At 38.1% G+C, this 22707-nt stretch overlaps 2 protein-coding genes, 1 long non-coding RNA gene and 2 other non-coding genes across 9 annotated transcripts; 1 reads left to right on the forward strand and 4 right to left on the reverse strand.

The window, feature by feature from the left end:
* Window positions 1-5447: 5447 nt before the first annotated feature.
* LOC148878857 (uncharacterized) lies at window positions 5448-10260 on the reverse strand. 3 transcript variants are annotated; one of them, XR_016104035.1, is made up of 5 exons: window positions 10106-10260; window positions 9634-9711; window positions 7310-7436; window positions 6964-7105; window positions 5448-6089 (listed from the first exon to the last, which is right to left on the reverse strand). It is a non-coding gene; the product is annotated as an uncharacterized LOC148878857 (long non-coding RNA). The 3 variants fall into 3 exon arrangements; XR_016104036.1 differs by lacking the exon at window positions 10106-10260 and adding an exon at window positions 6275-6341 and having other exon boundaries at window positions 5448-6152; window positions 9634-10066; XR_016104034.1 differs by lacking the exon at window positions 10106-10260 and having other exon boundaries at window positions 9634-9771.
* A 540-nt stretch (window positions 10261-10800) lies between these two features.
* LOC148878858 (rubisco accumulation factor 1.1, chloroplastic-like) lies at window positions 10801-12624 on the forward strand. The gene has a single exon (XM_088960230.1). It carries the CDS (start codon window positions 10974-10976, stop codon window positions 12324-12326), a length of 1353 nt encoding a protein of 450 aa, XP_088816356.1. The 5' UTR covers window positions 10801-10973; the 3' UTR covers window positions 12327-12624.
* Window positions 12625-19137: 6513 nt separating this feature from the next.
* TRNAY-GUA (transfer RNA tyrosine (anticodon GUA)) lies at window positions 19138-19229 on the reverse strand. The gene is given in 2 exon segments: window positions 19138-19173; window positions 19193-19229. It is a non-coding gene; the product is annotated as a tRNA-Tyr (tRNA).
* A 1070-nt stretch (window positions 19230-20299) lies between these two features.
* LOC148878860 (1-aminocyclopropane-1-carboxylate oxidase homolog) lies at window positions 20300-22259 on the reverse strand. Of its 3 annotated transcripts, none has more exons than XM_088960232.1 (3): window positions 21484-22259; window positions 20988-21086; window positions 20300-20890 (listed from the first exon to the last, which is right to left on the reverse strand). In XM_088960232.1, the coding sequence occupies exons 1-2, from the start codon at window positions 22023-22025 to the stop codon at window positions 21041-21043; spliced, it is 588 nt and encodes a 195-aa protein (XP_088816358.1). In that variant the 5' UTR covers window positions 22026-22259; the 3' UTR covers window positions 20300-20890; window positions 20988-21040. The 3 variants fall into 3 exon arrangements, with proteins under 3 accessions (XP_088816358.1, XP_088816359.1, XP_088816360.1); XM_088960233.1 differs by having other exon boundaries at window positions 20988-21309; window positions 21484-22187; XM_088960234.1 differs by having other exon boundaries at window positions 20988-21335; window positions 21484-22163.
* Window positions 22260-22376: 117 nt separating this feature from the next.
* On the reverse strand, window positions 22377-22469 carry TRNAY-GUA (transfer RNA tyrosine (anticodon GUA)). The gene is made up of 2 exons: window positions 22433-22469; window positions 22377-22412 (listed from the first exon to the last, which is right to left on the reverse strand). It is a non-coding gene; the product is annotated as a tRNA-Tyr (tRNA).
* Window positions 22470-22707: the final 238 nt, after the last annotated feature.

The following is a 22707-nucleotide window of genomic DNA, read 5'->3' on the forward strand; positions in this document are numbered from 1 at the left end:
TCACTACCTCTCTCTCTCAGTCCAGTCTGCTACAATCTCACAGAAGGTTTCTTTGGAGACTCTTCAACTTTGCTGGTTGTAGATTCTCGCCCAAGGCTCTGTTGTATCCTGGGAATGGATTTGCCTGTAACCCAATAGCAAACTCAGTAAAACTGAGTGGGGGCAAATAACGTTCTAAAGACAGTGTCTTCAGACACACCTCAAAGCTTCTCCTCCTAAGTTACAGTGACCCCATCTTCCCCAACATAATCAAGGAGCTGTTATCAGAGGAAAATCCTCCCATTTACAGGGAAACCACAGCCCAAGAGTATTATAATTTCTTCATGTCAGAAGGACTCGGCGTTATTTCTAATCTTAACACTTCAAGTTGTAAGTTCAAGCAAGCTCTTAGTGGTGATATATATATAATCTTTGTGCAACTCTTTACTCACATAAAAAATAAGGCGGAGAATAAATTTCTTCACAGTATATAATGTAACATATATATTACATATGGTTGTTGGATGTAATGTGCTTGAGTCAGGATAGCTTTTTCTTGTAGGGTTGTTCATAAGAAGGCCCAAGCCGATCAAGCCGACCAACCCGGACCGATCCAACCTGAGTCGGCCGGGTTATCTTCAGCATTGGTCGGTTTCGGGTTGTAAAACATCATAAACTGATGGTTCGGTTTTTCCAACCCGAACCAAACCGACTAATTGTCCCTTTATGAAGTTTAAATTAATTAAGCCCCCATAACTAATTGTCCCTCTTCAAATCTATTACATTGGCTAGATTAATGATTGTAATTAACTTTCGTGAAGTCTCCCTACAAAATTCACCCAAATCCCAATTAAGACAATTAAACTTCAAAATGAATATATAATCAAAGGGATAGGTTGGTGGTTTTGGAGATAAAACTTAATTATTGAAAAGATATATAACATATATACCTCTATAATAGGCATTATTATTATATATGGGTTTTGCTCTTCTTCTCCTCTCCAAAGTCCAAACTGTAGACTAGAGGTATATCCTATTTATCAAAAACAAGGCTTTTCTTGCATTCACTACCTCACATACTGTGGTGCCACAATCCCCATATATATATATATATATGTATTGCAGTTGAGTTTCTGTCAAGCATGGTTGAACTTAGAGCCGAAACCGACCCAACCCGACTCAAACCGACCAGGTCAGTTTTGTTTAACACTGGATCGGTTTCGATTTCAAGTTCAGGTAACCCAAACAGGTTGGGTCAGTTGGTAAAACCTCAATAAACCGACTCAACCCAACCCATGAACAGCCCTATTTTCTTGGAAAAATCAAAAGTCCATGCGACAACTCAAATATACTTTCATTGAGCTAAGAAATAGACTTTCCCATCAAACTATTTTTTTAATGTGGTTCACTCAATGTATTTCAATCAAAACATTAAGAATGCCCTTTCATTGAGCTAAGTTCTCATGTCGATGACCTTAGATATTGATGGGACAGGATGTATATCCGTCCTAGTATCACATCAATGGATTTTCAACCTTAAATCCCTTCAAAGGGTATTCTTCTATAACTTTCATGTTTATAGAAAATATCAAGAATGCCCTTCATGTATTTTTTGGATATTTCAATCTGATACCATAAGTCCCTCGCACATAGATTTGGAGTTTATGCATATAAATAAGTTATTCTTAAATTAAGAAAAGTCATTTTCAATATATTCATGTTATATCCTATCACAACTCTCCACCATCCCATCATCATTTGCTTTAACATACCTCAGGTATTGATCCCAAAAGTATCCCATTGGTAAATATATCAAAAGTAAACAAACTTAATATGTAACAAAGTACCATTATCAAACTTGAGGACCATATACAACAACTTAGATATTATACCGATATGAAGGTAGTATTTGATATGCCCTCTTATTATTAGATCTGAAATTTAATTTTAGATTTTAATTTGTAAGAAGTGGGGCGGGTCCTTAATGCGCTTAGATGTAATTCAGAGGTGTGTAAAAGATATTAGTATCCTTAATTGAACCCTCTCAGCGACCTGAACAAGCTCTACCGCCATCAAGCTCTCTTCGAACCCTATCAGCAACCTAAACAAGCCTCTCTCTCTCTCTTATCTTCCCGCCACCGCCACTGCAACTTGTGGCTCTCTCTCTCTCTCATGTCTTCCTACCACCGCCACTACAAGTTGTAGCGGCAGTCTCTCTCTCTCTCTCTCTCTCTCTCTCTCTCTCTCTCTCTCTCTCTCTCTCTCTCTCCCCCTGTCTTCCCGCCACCGACGCTACAACTTGCAGCAATGACAATTCATTGAGTAATAATAATAATAATATTATTATTATTATTATTATTATTACAAATTAATTTTACTAATTATTAATTATTAATTATTTTAATATATTTTATTAAACATTAATTATTTTTTATTAACTTTGCTTGTGTTATTTATTAATTATTAATTATTTTTATTAAATAGTAACTTTTAATTATTTCATAAATTTTTAAAAATTATTTTAATTTTTATTTGGGTAAATTATTAATTATTTTAACATTTTTATAGTCACTAATTGTTTTTAATTTTAATCATTTCATTTATTAATTAGTAATTTTTAATTATTATTTTTTTATTTTTTATTTGTATTGTTTCAATATTATTTTGAGATTGAAAATTATTTTTTATGAGATAATGCAAATTGAGCTCAACATTTCCAAATAGTATGTTCTAGGGGTAAAATAGTAAAATCAATAAATTTTAGATGTAAAGGGTTGATCCAACACACAAACTTATAGATTTAGAGCCTCTAAAAAGTAAAAAAGCACATATGCTTCTTTTCAAATTTTAGACAAAATATCTTTTTAACTTTTCAGATTTATCAAACGCCACCTAAGTCTAGAAATCATCCGCAAAAACTAAATAGGAGGGAGGAATAGATCATTTCATCATTCGGTTCTAACATGCAAATCAAGACTCATATGTAATGTAACCATAGAAGAAAAATATTTTATTTATAATAAAAACTGATGGTGCACGATCCAATAGCTCCTTGCTAGAGGATAGTTCAGACACCGAACTAAGTAGGTCACTTGGTCAAGCTGCTAAGAAAAAGAGAAGATCAGAGTACCCAAGCTACTTTACCTAGTGTGGGCTCTCCATGCTTAAGTCAGCAAACTGGAGTTTTTTCTGAGAGCTAGGAAGCAAGAAAGAGTTAGAGAGCTTGAGTGCAAAATTGTGCATACCTTATAAGGTTGGAGGTGGGGCCCTTATATAGGTGGGCTGCCGTGAGTCTCATGAAACGCATCCGGAATATTTGACCTGTCTGGTTTGGAGGTGGTTTCAAGCTTGGAGATGACTTCGTGCAAACAGGTAATGCTTATCCAATCCCACCCGAAGCGGGCGGGGTGATAACCAGCTCTTCCAATGCGGCATCATGATCTTAGGGACTTCGGAGGCAATAGTTTGCTTAAGGGGGAGGTCGCTCGGCGCACCAGGCAAGTCGCTAACCAAAGTGAGGTTGGATTGGTGGAAGTAGGTCACCTCTTACACCAACTTGAGGTCCTTCCAAGTTGTTCGCAGTTCGGCCTACCAGGGTCATGCCAAGGTCACTGAAGTATCTGAAGTGGTCTGCTTTCATGGTACCAAGGTGTCACTTTGTTGTTCTACAATGTCACATGTCACAATATCATTGAAGGACCAAATTACCCCCCTCATCAAAAGTATTTTACAACTAAAACCCATATTAATGAAACACCAACCTAAGGCTACCCCATCAAACATGAGTTCTGCTTCAATCAGGGCAAAGCCCATTCAAGCAACCTTTACAGTTTTGCATTGAGAATATCTCCTTGCTTTTATTTGAGGAGATATTTTCAATACAAGGTTGCAAAAGGCGATTGAAACGGTGTGGGCACGGGGAAGCCGATCTCATAAAACATGTTGCACCTCTATCAACGAGGCCCAACACTAAACACGTCTAACCCTCCAACCCAACTTACTTGCAGCCACCCATCCACTATTAAAACCCAAGAGACGTCTAACCCAATAAACCAATCGTTATTCGGGACCTATTACATGCAATACGGAAGCCAACAAAAGTTAGGCCAAACAGCACCCAAGAGCAATGAGTAAATAAACAAATAAAACTAAGCAATTGGTGCGAACAAAATAAAAGACAACCATATAGAAACCCTTTATAAACTCAAAAGGGTCCACTTTTAAGGTCTCTTGTAACGATGCCAACTTTTTTCATCCTCGACGGATACCCGAATTCTCCAACCTGATGGGGTTGGGGACGGGGATTGTTTTGGCAAGGCAGGGATAGGGACGGGGATTAATCCCCGATCGGGGTCGAGGATGGAGATTGAGGTCCCCACTCCAACCCTGATTATATATATTAAATGTTATTTATATTAAATATATATTATTATATTACTTATATTATATATAAATATATTTAAAACATTATTTATAATTTAATTTTTTATTTATTTTAAATAAATTTATTTTTCAAAAAAATATATTGTTATCTAAAAACATTTCGGGGATTTGGGTCCCTACAAGGAACCCATCCCCGTTAGGGGTCGGGGATGGAGGACAAATTTTATCCCCGGTGGGGATCAGGGCCGGGATGAGAGTTAATTTCAAAATCGAGGGTCAAGGATGGGGAATATGATCCCTGCCCCGTTGCCATTCCAAGTCTCTTGTTGATCGTAATGGAAATTTGGGATCAAATTCCGCCTTCACCTGGATTGGGGGTTTATGGGTTGGGGGATGAGCTATCCCATCTTTACCAGGATTGGTGAGAGTGGGGGCCCATTGTGTAACCCTTCAAAAATATATAAAACACACACATTAGGTACCCTTAACTTTCGAATGCAACACTTAGGCACCCTAAACTTTCAAAATTAGACATTTAGGTCCATTCATTAATATTTCATCAATTAAATATTTTATAATATCAAAATTACCCTTCACACCACAACCGACAACAACGTTTGAGGAAGCATCTTCTTACAAGAAAATAGGGTGAGAATTCGACGAGCACAAAGAACGCATAGATTTATATGGTTTGACCATAGCGAATAAGAAACAAAAAATTCAGTATGACATTGGCAATGGAAAAGAAATATAAAGTTGTGCCCTCACAAAAATAAAAAAATAAAAAACCCTAAACCCCAAATACACCCAATATCTCACTCGTCTCTCACAAGACTAAAACTCTAAATACAAGAGAAAAAACCCCTAAAAATACATAACTCTTTATAATCGATTTGGACCTATAAGATGAATATGGATCGGGTCAAACCGCCGTGGGGGCTACACCCCCCACTCCCAATGGTGATGGGGGCTAGGCCTACACATCCACCACAAATCACTATGAAAGTTTGCCTTTGAGTTATTCTCAAATTAATTCAAAGCAGATTCAAGAAGCAAATCGTCACAAAGAATTCAAGGCACAAACATAACAAATCTCCACTTTGACTTGAATTTTCTCAAACATCACAAAATAATAATCTTCCTCCACCTTCTCCAACAAAAACCCCAATGGGTAAAATCAAATGTTACAAACATCAATCAAGTCCAAGCAATGCTTGAACTTAACCACAAGAAGAGGCTTTGTTAACATATCAAATGGGTTATCTACAGTCCCAATCTTCTTCACAATGATATTTCATAGTACATTTGATCTTTAGTCATATGAATAGCACTCTAACTATCACAATAGACAACGGCCACATTTGGACCAAAATTGAATTTATCAAACAAACCTCTTAGTAAACTAGCTATTGAACTTTGAATCAGCAATTCAGAAGGATCCATCGAAATCCTCTGTTCCTGGTGGTGGACTGCACCCTCTTACTCGATACGTGATGAACTACTTGACCTTATTAGCCGATTACAGTGGAAGTCTTTCCAATATCATTGCCAACGGACCTCTGCCGATGCAATCTCCACTTCCAGAGTCTTACTACTCGAGCCCAAGCTGGGTGGATAACCAGTCATCGGCGATTTCCGTCCGATTGGTATGGATCATACTGGTCGTCCTTTGCAAACTCGATGGTAAGGCCGAGTTGTACAAGAATGTCTCTCTATCATATCTCTTCCTGGCCAACAATATCCAATACGTCGTGTCAAAGGTACTGTGGTCAAAGATCCCATTGGTTGGCCTGTGCATAGTGTAGGAAAATGGCTACACTCATGAAAAGTAGAGTTCTAACCCTACAATGAAATTAAGAGGAAAACAAAAAGAAGAAAAGGGTACATATTTTGTCTCATCATGGGTATTTACCTCTTTGCTCGCCTCATGCGCATCTAAGCTATTAAGTTGGTTAGTGCCCTAAAACCCACTCACTCTCCTAAAATATCAATTAGATGCAATATAAATAAGAACGAAGCAAACCAGAAACTCAAAATCTCAAACAGAAAAGCGGAGTTTCTACACAACAGATAGGAAACAAGTCATCTTATAATCTACATAAATAAATAACGTTACAGAGAACATCCTCTCCCCATGTATGGGCTGGCCTTCCCCTCCAATAGAAAACAGAGTAACTTTAGAAAGGCACATTCTCCAGTACATCTTCTTGAAAGAAATTATGTACATTAACCCCAACCAAATGCGCTTTGCAATATCACATTTAGGATAGATAAAGGTACAGGCCGACTAAGGTTTCTTTTCTCATCCGATAAAAATATATGGAATAAAAGTGATTTTTTCTTTTTTCTTTTTTGTTTTTTTGTTTAGTTAAGATTTGAGAGGTATCAATGAACCAGAGCCGAAATAAAGAAAAAACATGGTTGTAGTCCCTATATGTGTTCTTTTACAAGGACCTCGTTTCAAAAGAATAGTAACTCTGTAACAAAGACATATCAATAACCAATGCCCGAAATTCTTTCGTTCCGGAACATCAATGAAAAATCAAAACAATGAATGAATGAAATTATCAAATCAAATGAATAAAATGAACCAGTACTTACACAGTGACTTTCGATTCAAAAGGATGCTCATCTTCGATATGCGAACATAGAAAAGCAATATCGTAATCCTCATAACAAAACGGGCAGGGGAAATCAGGACGTACCTCCTCTTCAACCTCAAAGTCGTCGATGCACAACCCATCTAGCATCCATGCCATCATCATAGAAGAAAATTCGTTTTCTTATAGAAAATAACAAATTGAAAACCAAAATAATCATACATTTAATGATGAAAACGAAATCAGGATGCCTAATATAGACACCTCGGATAACCAGTAATGACAATCAAAGGGGAAAATGAAGAGGAGGGGAGAGTTAGGACAAATATAAACAGAGTAAAGCTTACCAACATGGTTGAGCTTTTTTAATCTGTTGCACACTTGCAGGCCAATTTCTCCCGAGCGGTATTAACCATGTTGATTCATACTAAAAGTCCAGCTGCCCATGCATTGCAGATCAGACATTTAAAATTCCTACATAATTCATAGGAAAATAATTACTCATGAATGTTCAGTTTAACTTTAAATTCGAAACACTCGTAACACCGGTAAAAAAAAAGAAACAAAAATAATCTCAAGAATATCGATGACATTGACAAATGACAATTACCTACTTAACAGTCACGATATCTATCATTCTCATTGTCGGAGTTCACATTTTCACAAACAAAAAAGAAAAGAAAAGAAGGCAATAAAATTTGATCCTTGAAAGCACCGCTTAATCACAGGTTTCAAAGTAAAAACTTCCATTGAGAGATCAAAGATCAAAATGATTCAATTACACCAATAGATCATGCAAAATTCTAAGAAATTGCTTGTAATTGATCATACAAAATTCACTGGCATAACCTTGATGGTGACAACCTCCATAAGTGCTTCCTTGGATTTTTTCTTGCCCTAGGTAGAACCTATTTTCTCTCTTCCCAAATTGACCATAGGATGGGCATCCTTCGTTTTTAGGACTGAATCAAAAGTGCTAATCTTTCCTGGGGTTGCCAACCATAAAGAGAAGCATACTCTAGGTAGAACAAAAGAAAAGCAGCTTTTTTTTTTCAAGCAATACATGCTAATCGGGGTTAAAAATCAAAGTCTGGGCCTACGGGGAAAATATTTAGTGGTAAGAGACCTAATGACTGGGTTTGGGGCAACAAATTTCTAGTATCAAGGGAAGATGGAGAATAAAAACATCCCTAGGACTGTTGATAAGATAGACAAATCCCTCTATCTTGGAATTCGTAGGAAGATGTTTAAGTTTAAATGTCAGTCCAAACCATTGTCATCATGAAATAGGAAGCCAAAAATTATAGCATCCTTATGCAAGGTGAACTGAAATACGCATGGGAAAGAGGAGCTCAAACTGTAGTTGCAAAAATGGTGTGAGTTGATGTTACTGTCCCACCTGTTTGTGTTCATCCTGAATTTCTTGCAGATAATGGATGTCCAAAGGTTTGATTGCTCCTTGCACATAGATATCCAATCCTAATAAGGTCTCTTTTTCTCCTTCATCCCATAAAAAATTTCCGATAAAGTTGTTCAATATGGCCTCTCAACTTATTAGGATTCTGGAACACTAAAAGATAGTAAACCAGGAGATTTGCCCGAGCATAAGTCTTCCTCATTTAGTGTTTAGAGATGTACTTCCTCTTCCACAATGCTAATCATTTCTGACATTTCCCAATTACTTGATATCAATAAGGCAAAAATTGTGGGTTTGCACCCAAGGTCCCAAAAATCTAATTGGATATTTCTCCACCCCACCCCCCAAATTGTTTTATTTTTTTTTATTGAAAATTCTTTGCCCAGATCTTGTATTCACGACTACAGTTTCTACTACTTTTTCAAGAAACCATGAATATAAAAAGTCACCCATTCCCCATTTTTCTTTTCTTTCCATAACTTCAAAAAGGATGAAATAATCAACAATAATAGCTAATTTTTTTTTATAAGTATCAATTGTAATAACTAAAAACCCCTCTAGAACGACAATTGTCTTATGATGTATCTTCTTTTTTGATATGGATGTACTGGTTAGGTGAAATCTCTTCATCGTTGGACTATAATTCTTTATTTTTTATTTTCAAGTATTTTCTCAAAATTCTAAAATTTAATGCCCAAACCAGTGATTCCAATCTAGTGGCAGTAGGAAGGCCTAGCGACATGGAAAACTTATATTTCTAAATAATGTGTAGAACTTTCCTAGGGCCACTAATACCCATGACAGGTTTGGTCCCTTCTTAAGATTACTATCTTTGAATGTTGGCAACTAACATGTGCCCTTCAAGTATTAAGAATCACCAACCAACCATAACACACGCAGTGCTAACAAAGTAATTGAAAGTTCCCAAAAGTTTTCTAGAGCCAATGTATTAATCTCTGCTGGGAGAAATTAATGGATTCCGGTAAATAGATCTACAATTTTCCTAAGGAATTCAATATAACATATCTTGCACACCCATAAACAAACAAACAATTTTTATAGATAAAATACAAATAACAAGTGTTCTCAGGAACCAAACACTGGAATTAAAACGATGCCGACATGAAATGAAGTACAATTAAAATGAAATGTTGCATGATGCCATTTGGGTGCAACTGACGATGCTAAAACATAAACAAATAGATGGGATTATCCAAACTTGAAACTGCCCTGTTAAGGTCAATGATGTCTCACCGAATTCTTCCGATTGTCATGTTCTGCATCATCTACAGGTCCTTGTATTCTGCGACTCCCTTTCGAGATTGGTGTATTCTAAAAAGAAGGTTAAATTCACCATTAATTATCCTCTCCTATTCCATGACTATAACAACTTCAAGACAACTAACTACTAATGATAAAATACAATTATTGAATCACCAAAAGGAGACAATGTCTCTAAACATAATGTTGCCATGGTTGAAAAGCATAATGTTTCACAAATACTGGAATGATGATTAATTTAGCATGCACATTATTCAGAAGTAAATCAGTAACGCCCCAACCAATATACTGAAAACCAAAAGATTCACTTCCTAGATTAATCAAAAACCCTAAACAGAGCGATAAAAAAAGCCAATAAATTCTATAAAACGAATCTTAAATAAGTAGACTTTCTCCAGCACAGAAAACCCCAAACCATCTAACGAAATTGTCACAGATTAGAAACCTAATATTTGGCTCCCCTCCCAAGAATCCATGGCGAGAGAGACGAGACGAGGCGAGAGAGAAGACAGACGAGAGAGGAGAAAGAGAGAAAGAGATGAGAGAGAAAGAAACGCTACAGGAGAAAGAGAAAGAAGAGAGTGTGAAAGAAAGAGAGGCAGGTAGTGGGAAGAAAGAGAGTGAGGAGAAAGAAGAAAGAAACGCCACATGGACACGTATCGTGTCATTCGGACACGTAACTTTCATGCAAAGAGATGTTGTATATACTCTGTTTGCATGAAATGCCACAGGGACACGCTCGGACTTGCTCTGTTTTACAGGTAACTTTCACTCGGACAGGTAACGTGTTGTGGACAAAGACTTTGTTTTACACGTATATAACAAAATTGGCTAATTAAACACAAAAACATCAAAATAGTACATATAAAATAACACGTGGCGAAAGAGGAGAACATCCCAATCGTAATAATAATAATAATAATAATAATAATAATAATAATAAGTATTCAATCTAAGCCGAAACCAATACATAAAAATATCCAATTCTATCGTTTAATATTAAGACAATTTCTGATTTTTACTTTCCAGGCCACCGAAAAAAGAAAAAAAAAATCCATGGTACCGAAACAGAAGGTAACCTGCCTAACACTTCAGCCAAGCATTCTAGTCGTACCTTTCGGATACCAGCAGAACGAGTCACAACTCACAAAGAGGTTTGATGGACTTTTCCAAAAAATAAAAAAACTAACAGATAAGGCTCTCCTGCCACTCTTTATACCCGACTCCACTATCTGCTGATCTGCGCCTTCACAGTTCTCAGTCGCAACTCGCACGCCATCACAACAGTCTACACCAGACCACAGTCCAATATCATGCTCTTCCTAAACCCACCTAAACCACTCTCCCTCTTCGAAGCCAAGCTCCAACCCTCTCCATTTCTCAACCCACATCCCCATCTCCGCCTGCTTAAGCCATGCACCCTCCTTCCCAAACCCCTCTTCAAACCCACCACCATCTCAGCCTCAGCTACTTCCACTGGCAGCTCCACCCCTTCGAACCAAGTCTACCAACCTTTTCGCCCACCTCCCTCCCCTCTCCCCTCTCAGTTCCGCTCCCTCGATACCAATGGCCGCCTCGAAATTCTTCAAAATCGCTTAGGCCTCTGGTTTGAGTACGCCCCACTCATCCCTTCCCTCTCCCAAGAAGGCTTCTCACCGTCCTCCATCGAAGAGGCCACCGGTATCTCCGGTGTTGAGCAGAACCGGCTTGTCGTTGCTACCCAAGTCCGCGATTCCCTTGTTCAATCCAAGATCGAGCCAGAAACGCTCTCCTTCTTCGATACCGGCGGTGCTGAGCTCCTCTATGAGATTCGCCTCCTTAGTGCCGCTCAACGCGCTGCTGCTGCCCGTTACATCGTCCTTAATCGCCTCGACCCCCGTGGAGCCCAGGAGCTCGCCCGGGCTATGAAGGATTTCCCACGCCGACGCGGGGATGAAGGGTGGGACAGCTTTACTTACTCTCTCCCCGGTGATTGCCTCTCTTTTATGTATTATAGGCAAAGCAGAGAGCACCGAAATCCGTCGGAACAGCGGACATCTGCATTGGAACGTGCACTGGAGGTGGTGGAATCTGAGAAGGCGAAAGCGAAAATTTTAGATGAATTGGAAGGAAAATCGGGTCGGGAAGAAGGGACAGATGGCGAAATTGGGGTTGGAATTAGGGTTCCGGTGGTGAGGATGAAGATCGGAGAGGTTGCGGAGGCAACGTCTGTGGTGGTATTGCCGGTCTGTGGAGCAACAGAAGGGGCGAGAGCGGTGGAGGAAGCGCCTGGAGAGTGTAGGAGTGAAGGGGAGTTCGGAGTTGTGGTTGCGGAGAAAGGATGGAGGAGGTGGGTGGTGTTGCCGGGTTGGGAGCCTGTGGTGGGGTTGGGAAGAGGAGTGGTGGTTGCGTTTCCGGATGCTAGGGTCCTGCCTTGGAAGGTAAATAGGTGGTACAAGGAAGAGGCCATTCTGGTGGTGGCCGACAGAAGGACAAGGGAGGTGGTGGCTGAAGGTGGGTTTTATTTGATTGGTTCTAAAGAAGGTGGTAGTGATGGTTTAAAGGTGGAGAGAGGGACAAATTTGAAAAAGTTAGGGGTGAAGGAGTGTTTGGGGAGTGTGGTTTTGGTGGTTAGGCCACCTAAGGAAGAAACCGATGACCAGTTGCAAGATGAGGATTGGGAGTGATACTAGCATAGAAAGGAGAAAGCAATATAAAGAAGGTTCTGACTTTGATTTGTGATTGGAATCAAGGTTAAGTGAATAAGGGTTGGATATAAGTCCAACAATGACACTTCTGAAGAGATGCTAGTGGGAATTCTGAATCTTTATGTTGTTCCATTACAAATGTAAGCGCCATTAGATGATTTTACTGTTTTTTGACTTTTAAGTTCTGTATCATACATTTGATAATTTAAGTATCCATAGAGCAAGTTATTGACCTGTTTTGTCATTAAAGCATTAAATATTTTGAATTTGAGTTGTATTTTCAGGTTTTATATTCCATGAGATGCACATTATTCTTTGACATATTAATTTAATTTGTGAGTCACACTTAGTAATTTATACTGAGAAAAAACCAAGAAAAAAGAAAAGGAAAAGGAAAACCAAACAGACACACCCCCTATTCCCCCAACAAGATTGGATTTCATGGACCATCAATTGAGAATGCAATATTTACTTCTGCAGGACAACATGAATACTTGGCTCTGCAAGACAACATGAATACTTGGTTATCAATCAAGAAACAAACGAAAAAAATCAATAAGAATATCAAAATTCAAAAGGGCAATGGTGATCATCAATTCTTTCCAAATTGTTAATTATCCACAAACTGATTTATCAAAATATTATCCACAAACTGATTTTGCATTGTTAAGGTGGCATTGAATCTCCAAAATACTGGCACTTAAATTGATTTTGTTATTAGGGTGATTGTTATTTGGTAAGAATCTTGGATGAAGAGTAACATTGGAATGTTGATCTTATATCCCTCTCCAAGATCTACTAATATTTACAAATTATGAACAATTCAGAGGTCCACATTTGGATAAATTAAAAGTGACAGGAATTTATAGTGGTACATATATAGGACATATTTCACTTGTTCCACTTGGGTCCTAAACCAAGACACAAGAACTTGGTTGATACTTGATAGGGTCTCTTGGACGGGCTATAGATCTAGGTTGCAAAGATGAAGATGATAAGCGATCCATCAAAAAAAAAAGATGAAGATGATAAGCAATCTATCAAAAAAAAAAGATGAAGATGATAAGCAATATATCAAAAAAAAAAAAAAAAGATGAAGATGATAAGCACTTTTCCCTTCACACCAGGGTGTATTGGTGGTGCGGATTCAATTCATGTAGCCATTGCTCTATAATCCCACATGTAGTACTTCTAACTAAATTAAACCCTGTCAAGAGACTGAAGTTATGCACTTTTCCTATGTTCTCTCCAATATTGTCAGACTCAGAGCAGACTTTAAATTGTACCAGTCACTGAGTCATAGTTTTAACAGTCCGACTGACTAGTTTGACCATTCTGATCGGCTTACTCAAATAAAAAAGTAAGAGGAAGTAAAATTAAAAAGTAGCAAATAATTCCAGACTATCTTTTAAATCTAATTTTTATCAGTAAAAAACCCAAAAGAATAAATATTATGGGTTATAAGAGGTATTTACACATGTATTTGAGGTAATTTTGACCTAGTCAACATTTTTAAGAACCAGGTAGCCTAAAAAACATTTTGGCTGCTAGTTCCTAGTTCTTATTGGTCCAACGTCTGGTCTGGTCTGGTCTGGTCTGGTCTGAATCTGACAATATAGGTTCTCTCTCCACATCCACAATGATGTTTTACATCCATCTTCCTCATTAACATGCTCCATCTCTCCCATATTCCGGGTCATTTGCCTCTTTTTTCTTGCTGTTTCTTTTCTTGAATTGCGTTCTTCATCCATCTCTTGGAGGTATAACACACATCCCCAAAGGTATTGTTCAAGATCAGGTAAAGAAAGTTCTAGTTGGATTTCTAAAAATGGAGTTTGGCTTAATCTGCAGTTTGAACTTTGCTTGGTACTGAAAAACTGCTCTTTTCCTATAAAACACACCCCACAAACATGATTAGTTCTTCACTTTATGGGTTTATAGGAATGAAATGTTAAAAAAAATGATTAACCATAGGCTTAGAAGTGATATATATATATATATAAGGGGGAGAGATGGCTGGCATTCTCTCCACTGTTTGTAAATTTCTGGTACACTTTGTTTACAAGAAATGAATAAATTCCTGGTTATCAAAAAAAAAAAAAAAAACAGTTCACCTATTGCCAGAAGTTAACTGTAAAATAGTTTTCCCAGCCTTGCAGCATTCATGTAGCCAACCCCATATAATTGGGACAAGGCTTAATTAAACTGAGAATTTGTTGTGCTTTACAATACTATGGTTAAGCTTTGGAAATTGTCTAGGAACTTGGATTAGCTTAACACGATGGCTGTATGACTGGCTGTGGAACCAATGATATTGCCACCGCTGCAGGCCCCATGTATTTTAAGACTGGTGTGGGGTGTAATCATTTGTTCTGCAGCCAAAGTGTTCAGCCAATCCGATCTCATTATCTAGTGCTATCTTGTTTTTAGCTGTGTATAGAATCATTTCTGTCATGGTTTAACTATATTTAACCGAGATTGTGTTTTTATTGTTTTACCTAAAGGATCTGCCATGATGAGGCTGATTCGATGTTATTCTGTTTTTTAGTGGTCTCCAACAGATCTTTTTGGCACAGAGCTTAGTATTTTGACAATGCTTAATTACTCATAATATAGCAGGAACTGCTGTTTCTTTTTAAAACACAGGGAAGCCATTTTTTCTTGCACTTACCAAGCCACTGCAAATTATTTGGTGGAGTATCCGAGGCACTGCACAGTCAAGATATAAAGATGTATATGTTCTATCAAGAATCAAATTTATAAGATGGTCCTTTTCTGACCATATAGAGCTTCTATTCTCAATGATCCTCTCTATCGACGAGTTATAAACTGTATATGTCAGAATGATCAAGATGTATATGTTAGAATGATCAAAATTCTCCCCCTTTTCCAACTTCTCATAAGGAGTTATAAAATGTGTATGCGTTTCTTCATCCGTATCTGTTTTCTGAATCAGTTAGCCCATCTTCTACTGGTGAAATTAGATTTAAACAACATCCTACAATGGCACAACTTTATCATTTAGGAGAATCCAAGAACTCTGTTTTCATGACACGTGTTCTCAAGCATTGCCTGGGTTCATTGAGAAAGGGGCAGAAGGCTTGTATGGAGAAACTCTACTCTCAAGTCTCAACCCAGATCTTGTGGCAAGGATTTAGACTAGATATTTATGAGCTAGGTGAGCCCCATTGGAGTCCCATCATTCTTTAATGGTAGGTCTCACTGCATCCTTAAAGGTTCTATTTATTGCATTCCCTTTCCCAGCCCTGTCCATTCTTCATTTGCATGTGGTTATAGTTACACAGTTCACAAAGGGAGTCAGTTCAGTTGGTTCGTACCACCTCAACTGCATCAAGATGATGATGGACTCTCTTATTGTGGTTGCCATTCCGTCTCAGATGTGGATCTCATTCTCTAGGACCATGTTTAGACTCTGGTTTAGTAGTTTTCTACAAATTCTACTTTGCAAGGTCGGATCCACCCATTCTTTAAAATTCAAGTTATCATTAAATCAGGAAACGTATTTTGGAGCAATTGCATCAATAGACGTTGATCATTTTTAAGTTAAGCATTTAGGCTGCATTTGGCATTCTTTATTTTAAGTACTCATCTCCTTTTTGCAGTTAAAATGCCCCTATGACACTAAATTTTTAACAGCAATAAGGAGACAAGTCCTTAAAAATAAGGAATGTCAAATGCAGCCTGGTTTGGGGAGGAAGTTCTTAATGTAATTTGTTTACATTGTATGCGACTTGAATGCATAATGTCCATATGCCTACCTAGAACTCTCTTTTTATCTCCTTTGACTATTCTTTTTGCTATTAAAATATTCAATGATTTTACTGTTTGTGTATTTTGACAATCGAAATGACAAAATGACCTAAACTTGGATTTTTAAAACATTGCTTGGAGCTTGTTATGTTGTAAATCACTGATTACAACTTCATACTGTTCGTTGGGCATTCATTATTTGGAGTTGGGTTCTCCTGTCAACAGAACAAGTTCTAACACCCTACCAATTTGATCTGACACTGCACATTTCACTATAAAACTGGAGCCTTTGCCATGTATGAGATGTGTGGTATCAGATGATGTTGGTATGGTGTTGGAACGTTTCTTGTCGGCAAGTGATCTGGATCAAGGGTGAAATCAGCTTCAGTGTTCACAAGTACAAAAGTATTCTCAATGCAAGGCTGTAAAGGACGATGGTGTGAGCATCGAAACCAATCTCGATTAAGGTTGTTTTGGTACCGGTGCTGTTTTTACCAGGTGTTTTGAGTTGATATCACGTCACATAAAATGGTCAACTCTACATGGGAGATTGTTCTAATGTAGTAATGTAGAACAGTAGTGTCCTTCCGGTAAGTGTGGGTAGGGTTCCCGTGGGTAGGATTGTTAAAGCCCAAACACAGTACAGGAAATCCAGACTCACTTTGACTGGCATTCTTTAGTGGTTAACTGTCCTTATTAAATACATGCTTCTAAACAGAGAGAAAAGAACCAAACAACCAGAAACGGAGAGAAAAGAAAACAAACAAAACAACAGGAAAAAAACAAAAGAATGAAAAAACCTTAAGGAGGTTTCTAAACTTCACACACCAAATTGCTTCTTTCAACCACGACCAAAGGAACAGGCCAATCTGGAGAATACTAACCAGCATTCAAACCTGACCTACCTTTTACAGCCAAAGCATGGGCTGCACTGTTACACATCCGACCTGTGAACACCAAACAGAAAATTAACCCCTCCAAAGCGAACATATCATTGAGCAGAAGCCACACCCGACCTGTGAACACATGCTTGTTATTAGACATAAGTTGTATACCTGTTACCTAGGACTACGAGTTCAGATTGGCGCCCCACAGCACATTGCAACTGTGTATTGGGAACATCTCCCAATACATATGGGGCACCTATGGGATGCTGTTGTGATCTTGTTACCTACACAAACTTCTGTCAAGGATAAAAAGTAAAATAGCTCATACTAAATAATATTGAGACCGGATGCATCAGATTCGGTCCTCACAAGACTTTGCTCACACCATTTTCACAGCCATTTGCAACTTTGTATTGCGAATATCTCACTTGAACGGGGAGATTGTCTAATAAGACCTTAGACCTTGTTCGTTTTAAGATTTACTCATAAAAAATAAATAAATAAGACCCTGTTCGTTTTTCAAGAACCTACTTTCCTGGGTTAAGTACACTTGCCCGTGTTCTTTTTTGTTTAATTTATTCACGTAAATGTATCTTGTGAGAGTATTTGTTACTATTTTAATCCTTTTCATTTAAATTCTATTTGGGAAACTCAACTTACTCAAGTCATCACTTACTCGGATAAGTGTAGAGATGCAAATCACGCACAGCACGACAAGTTACGATAGCCCATGGGCCATGCTAGGCCTGGCATGATGGTTCGTGTCGTGCTGGACCTGAGGTTTTAGGTCAATGGGCCAGCATGGTCCAGCCTACAACCCGACTCAGCACGGCCCATATATATTTTTTACATATATTTATATATGTTTTTATATATATTTTGTATATATTTATATAATATTACATAAATAATAATTATATAATAATATATAGTATATAATGCATTAATAAAATATTTTTTATTTTATTATACTAATTTATTTAATTATTGTATATATAAGTAATTATATACACAAAATTTATATAAAATTAAAAATTTAAGTTTTTTGTCATTTTTTTTAAAATAAATTGCTTTGGTCCGATGCACAACCCAACCTAGCCCAAGGCTCAGCCCACGGGCCAGCCCGGCTCACGGCACACCCCAAAATTTTCACCCACTTTACACCTCTAGATAAGTGATATCTTGTGGGAGTATTTTTTACTATTTCAATTCTTTTCATTTAAATTCTATTTGGGAAACTCAACTTACTCAAGTCATCACTTACTCGGATAAGTGTAGAGATGCAAATCACGCACAGCACGACAAGTTACGATAGCCCATGGGCCATGCTAGGCCTGGCATGATGGTTCGTGTCGTGCTGGGCCTGAGGTTTTAGGTCAATGGACCAGCATGGTCCAGCCTACAACCCGACCCAGCACGGCCCATATATATTTTTTACATATATTTATATATGTTTTTATATATATTTTGTATATATTTATATAATATTACATAAATAATAATTATATAGTAATATATAGTATATAATACATTAATAAAATATTTTTTTTATTTTATTATACTAATTTATTTAATTGTTGTATATATAAGTAATTATATACACAAAATTCATATAAAATTAAAAATTTAAGTTTTTTGTCAATTTTTTTTAAATAAATTGCTTGGTCCAATGCACAACCCAACCTGGCCCAAAGCTCAGCCCACGGGCCAGCCCAGCCCACTTTACACCTCTAGATAAGTGATATCTTGTGGGAATATTTGTCAACTATTTTAATTCTTTTCATTTAAATTCTATTTGGGAAACTCAACTTACTCAAGTCATCACTTACTCGGATAAGTGTAGAGATGCAAACGTGCACAGCACGATAAGGCACGATAGCCCATGGGCCGTGCCAGGCCTGACACGATGGTCCGTGCCATGCTAGGCCTAAGGTTTTAGATCAACGGGCCAGCATGGTCCAACCTAGATAAGTGATACCTAAGAGAGGTAAGAATGGAGATGGAGTGGGGGTTATGGGTTCCGAAGATAGCATAGATCCGAAAAATAAATAAATAAAATACTAATAATAATAAACTGGCAGGGAGTCTGAACCGCAAGGAAAGGAGAGGGCTGATAAAAATGTAAATTCAAATCCGACCTGCCGGATTCGAACCAGCGACCTAAGGATTATCTGATGGATCAACCAACTACAGTCCTCCGCTCTACCAACTGAGCTAAGGTCGGATGGATGTTATTTTTGTGTCAAAAAGAATTATACAATATATTTACTAACCCAACGTAACTGACGGTGAGATAACAATGCTTCATTAACCACCCGTGCCATGAGAACCCTATGTTTCCACCACTGTTGACTATAAATAGAACATTTAACATAGCTTTTTTGTTGAAATTCAAAGCCAATGGATAAAGATTATATTAAATTAGGGAAAATCTATGGTATGGAAAGAGTTTTGACCAATCAAAATTCATCCATGAATTTTGATAAATTACACCTGGCTACCACGTTTATGATTCCAATTGACTAGTCAGAAGTTTTTCAGATATCTAATCTTTTCCATTTCATAGTTGAACCCATTAAAGTAACATTTAATATTGCACCTGCTTTCTCTAGGATAAGTTTACCATGCATGTGCTTCGTTTTTATCTGCTAGCTCTGTGGCTTCAGCCTTCAGCTTGCCAAGGTTAAGTCAATCAAAGTCATCTGTTTGGTATCAATGCCCTTGCTTTACAGCCAATTTTGTTGGCTCTGAAAATCAAAAAACAGCTCCTTTTATGTTTGGCATCAATGAGCACATATGATGTTTTCTGGGGAAATAACACTGGTTTCGTTTGATCCCAGAGTGTTGCATATACCTTTTCAGCATTGGTCTACATTATCCAACGCTTCAGATGATGCCACATTGGTGCCACATCATTATACCATTGGCAGTAAGGGGCTGGAACCTCAGAAATCGTTGAATTTGATATTTCCTCAGACTATACCTTCCCGATTTCCGAGACATGTATGGGGCAGCATACGTATTTTATAGAAAAATGGAACCAAACATGAGGCCGGTTTTTGGGGCACCGCTTTTTCTGACATGGCACTGATGTGGTGCCATGTCAGACATCAAGTTCTTTTTCTGACATGGCAACGGCATCGATGCCAAACACCGCACTGCCATCAAGTTCCTTTCTACTGAAGCTGGTGGATAATTCCTTTACAGAGACAGCCTTGAATGACATTCTTGGACCATGTTTGGCTACTCTTTGATGCTCTCAACACTAAAAAGCTTGTCATAGCTTAAACTAAATGATGCTAATTAAGCATGGACGCCCTTTTTCACTATCAAGCCTGTTCATCAAAGAAAATGAAAAACAAGCTATGCTAGACAACCTACAAACATGCACTTGAACAATGTTCTCTTCTAGGCATGCATAAATTCAATTGGAAGCCGCTTTCAAACAGAAGAAAAACACACATACACAAACACATCTACAATCTTTAGGACAAACCCTCCAGGCTCGTTCATACATAAGCTTCCTTTGTTTGAGTCATAATCTTTCCAAGTTCTGAACTTTCAGTAATAGAATGAAAGCTCTTTCTCTGTCAACCATGCACCAAACAGGACTCCAGACTCGGCTTCCCTACTTCATAATTTGAAATACGTCAAAGCAGAGATCCCATCGAGTCCTTTGGAATCATAGTATTTGATGAAGTCCTTCAGTGATGTTTCACGGTATATGGGCGGATTGTCTTCTGATAACAATTCCTTGATGGGTCCATAAACCTTGGTGGAAGGATGAAGATGTGTGGTGAAAAAGCATGCCACAGATACCCTTGGACCCACGCGATTAGCCAACACTCTGTGCTCAACGCTTATAAATTTGTCATTAGACATAACCTGCAAGAAGAAATGTAACAAACCAATTAATTAATAACTTCACTGATCGAGACTCAATACAGTCTATGAGTCCTTGACTGATGATAAGAGCAAGAACCTGCAGAAGATCTCCAACGTTCACCACAAGAGATCCAGGCACGGGAGGAACATCTACCCATTCATTTTGATGAAGAACTTGGAGACCACCGATGTGGTCCTGCAGAAGAACAGTGAGGAAATCAGGATCAGAGTGCCTGCTAGTACCCATTGTCAGTTCTGGCTCAGGACAGGCTGGGTAATAGTGAGATAGAAGGAGATGCCCCTTGGCACAATCCATGTCTTTGAGGTAGTCAGGCCTGAGACCAAGAGCCTCTGATAGTAGCTTAAATAAAGCAATCCCCTATCTCTTAATTTGCTCCGAGTATTGGATCGTTATATCTCTACAAATTACACAAACAGATTCCTCCTGAAGATGGTTTTTGATTGATACTGAGGTGAGGAATTAGTACAAAAAGATTTTCTACTTTCTAGACCAAGTCAGTTCAAAAAATTGCAAGTTCAATCGTGTCGAGTCGAACTGGTAAAATTTCCATGGAAATTAGCAGGAAAATTACCTGCATACAGCGGGCAATTCATGGGGATCGAGAGGATCAGGACCCATAACACAGAACAAAGTATCTCTCCAGTTAGCAGCGGTCGACTTGTACAAATCAAAATTGCTGTTGTACTTGACTCGTCTCATGAGCTCACGCGAGTAGAGCTCCATCTTCAGCTCCTGGGGTTGTTCATGGAACCAGTGAACCCCCTGCAACATCTCGTCCAAGATATTTATGGGGATGCCATGATTGACCACCTGAAAGAAACCCCAGGTATTTGCCGCAAGCCTAATTCTGTCAACGATCTCCTTTCGTCTAGGGTCCTCCTCGAACCCTTGGAGGTCTATAACAGGAAACTCCAAGTCTTCATCACTATTCGTATTCAAGCTCTCGTTAAGCTCATGGGGTGGTCGGACAAAGATCCGGGGAATCTTTTCCACCCCAGCATCCACAAGTCCTTTGACACCGGCTTTCGAGTCATCAAAAGCTTTGAGCTCTTTCATTCGGTCGTAATTCTCCGAGTTTGCATCCAGAACTTCTCCGGCGTCGGAGATCCCCATGTTTTTCAAGTGTCTGCAATTGATAGGCTTCTGTTAGAAATAAAGAAGTCGCCTCAAGGCTAAATGGAATTTCCTACCCACTCTCTACCCGCCGTGAATTGCAGCCTACATCTGTGTGGCTGGTTTTGATCATAGGTAAGTTTTTCCGGTATCAATAAAGTTATCAAGGAAATTCAACAGGTACATTAGACCAGGAAGATATGATACCGAAAGAACTTCGACCAATCAAAATCCACATGATTTGCCACCATTTTAATGAATTGATGATACCGGAAAGGCTTCGACCCACCTATCACATCTTTAATATTTTACAATTTAAAAAAATAAAAACCAAATATATGGACAAAAATATCCGACCTGCCGGATTCGAACCAGCGACCTAAGGATCGGCTGTGAAGAACAACCCACTACAGTCCTCCGCTCTACCAACTGAGCTAAGGTCGGATTGTTATATACTTATTCATATAAACTTATAAATGACTGTGCTTAGGGTTTTCTAGGCTCTATTGCTAGGGTGCACATGCATGAATGTGTTCATTTGTTTTTTTTTTTTCAACAATCGTTTGGGTATGTTCTACGATAGTAATCAACGTCATACCTGGGTACATATGATTATATAAAATTTAGAACTAAAAATTCATTATTTCATATTTGGATATCTTTAATATGTATATATAAGTTA

Source organism: Nelumbo lutea, chromosome 1, assembly GCF_056320005.1.
Source record: "Nelumbo lutea isolate HS-2025 chromosome 1, American lotus-T2T, whole genome shotgun sequence".
In the NCBI taxonomy this organism is placed as follows: domain Eukaryota; kingdom Viridiplantae; phylum Streptophyta; class Magnoliopsida; order Proteales; family Nelumbonaceae; genus Nelumbo; species Nelumbo lutea.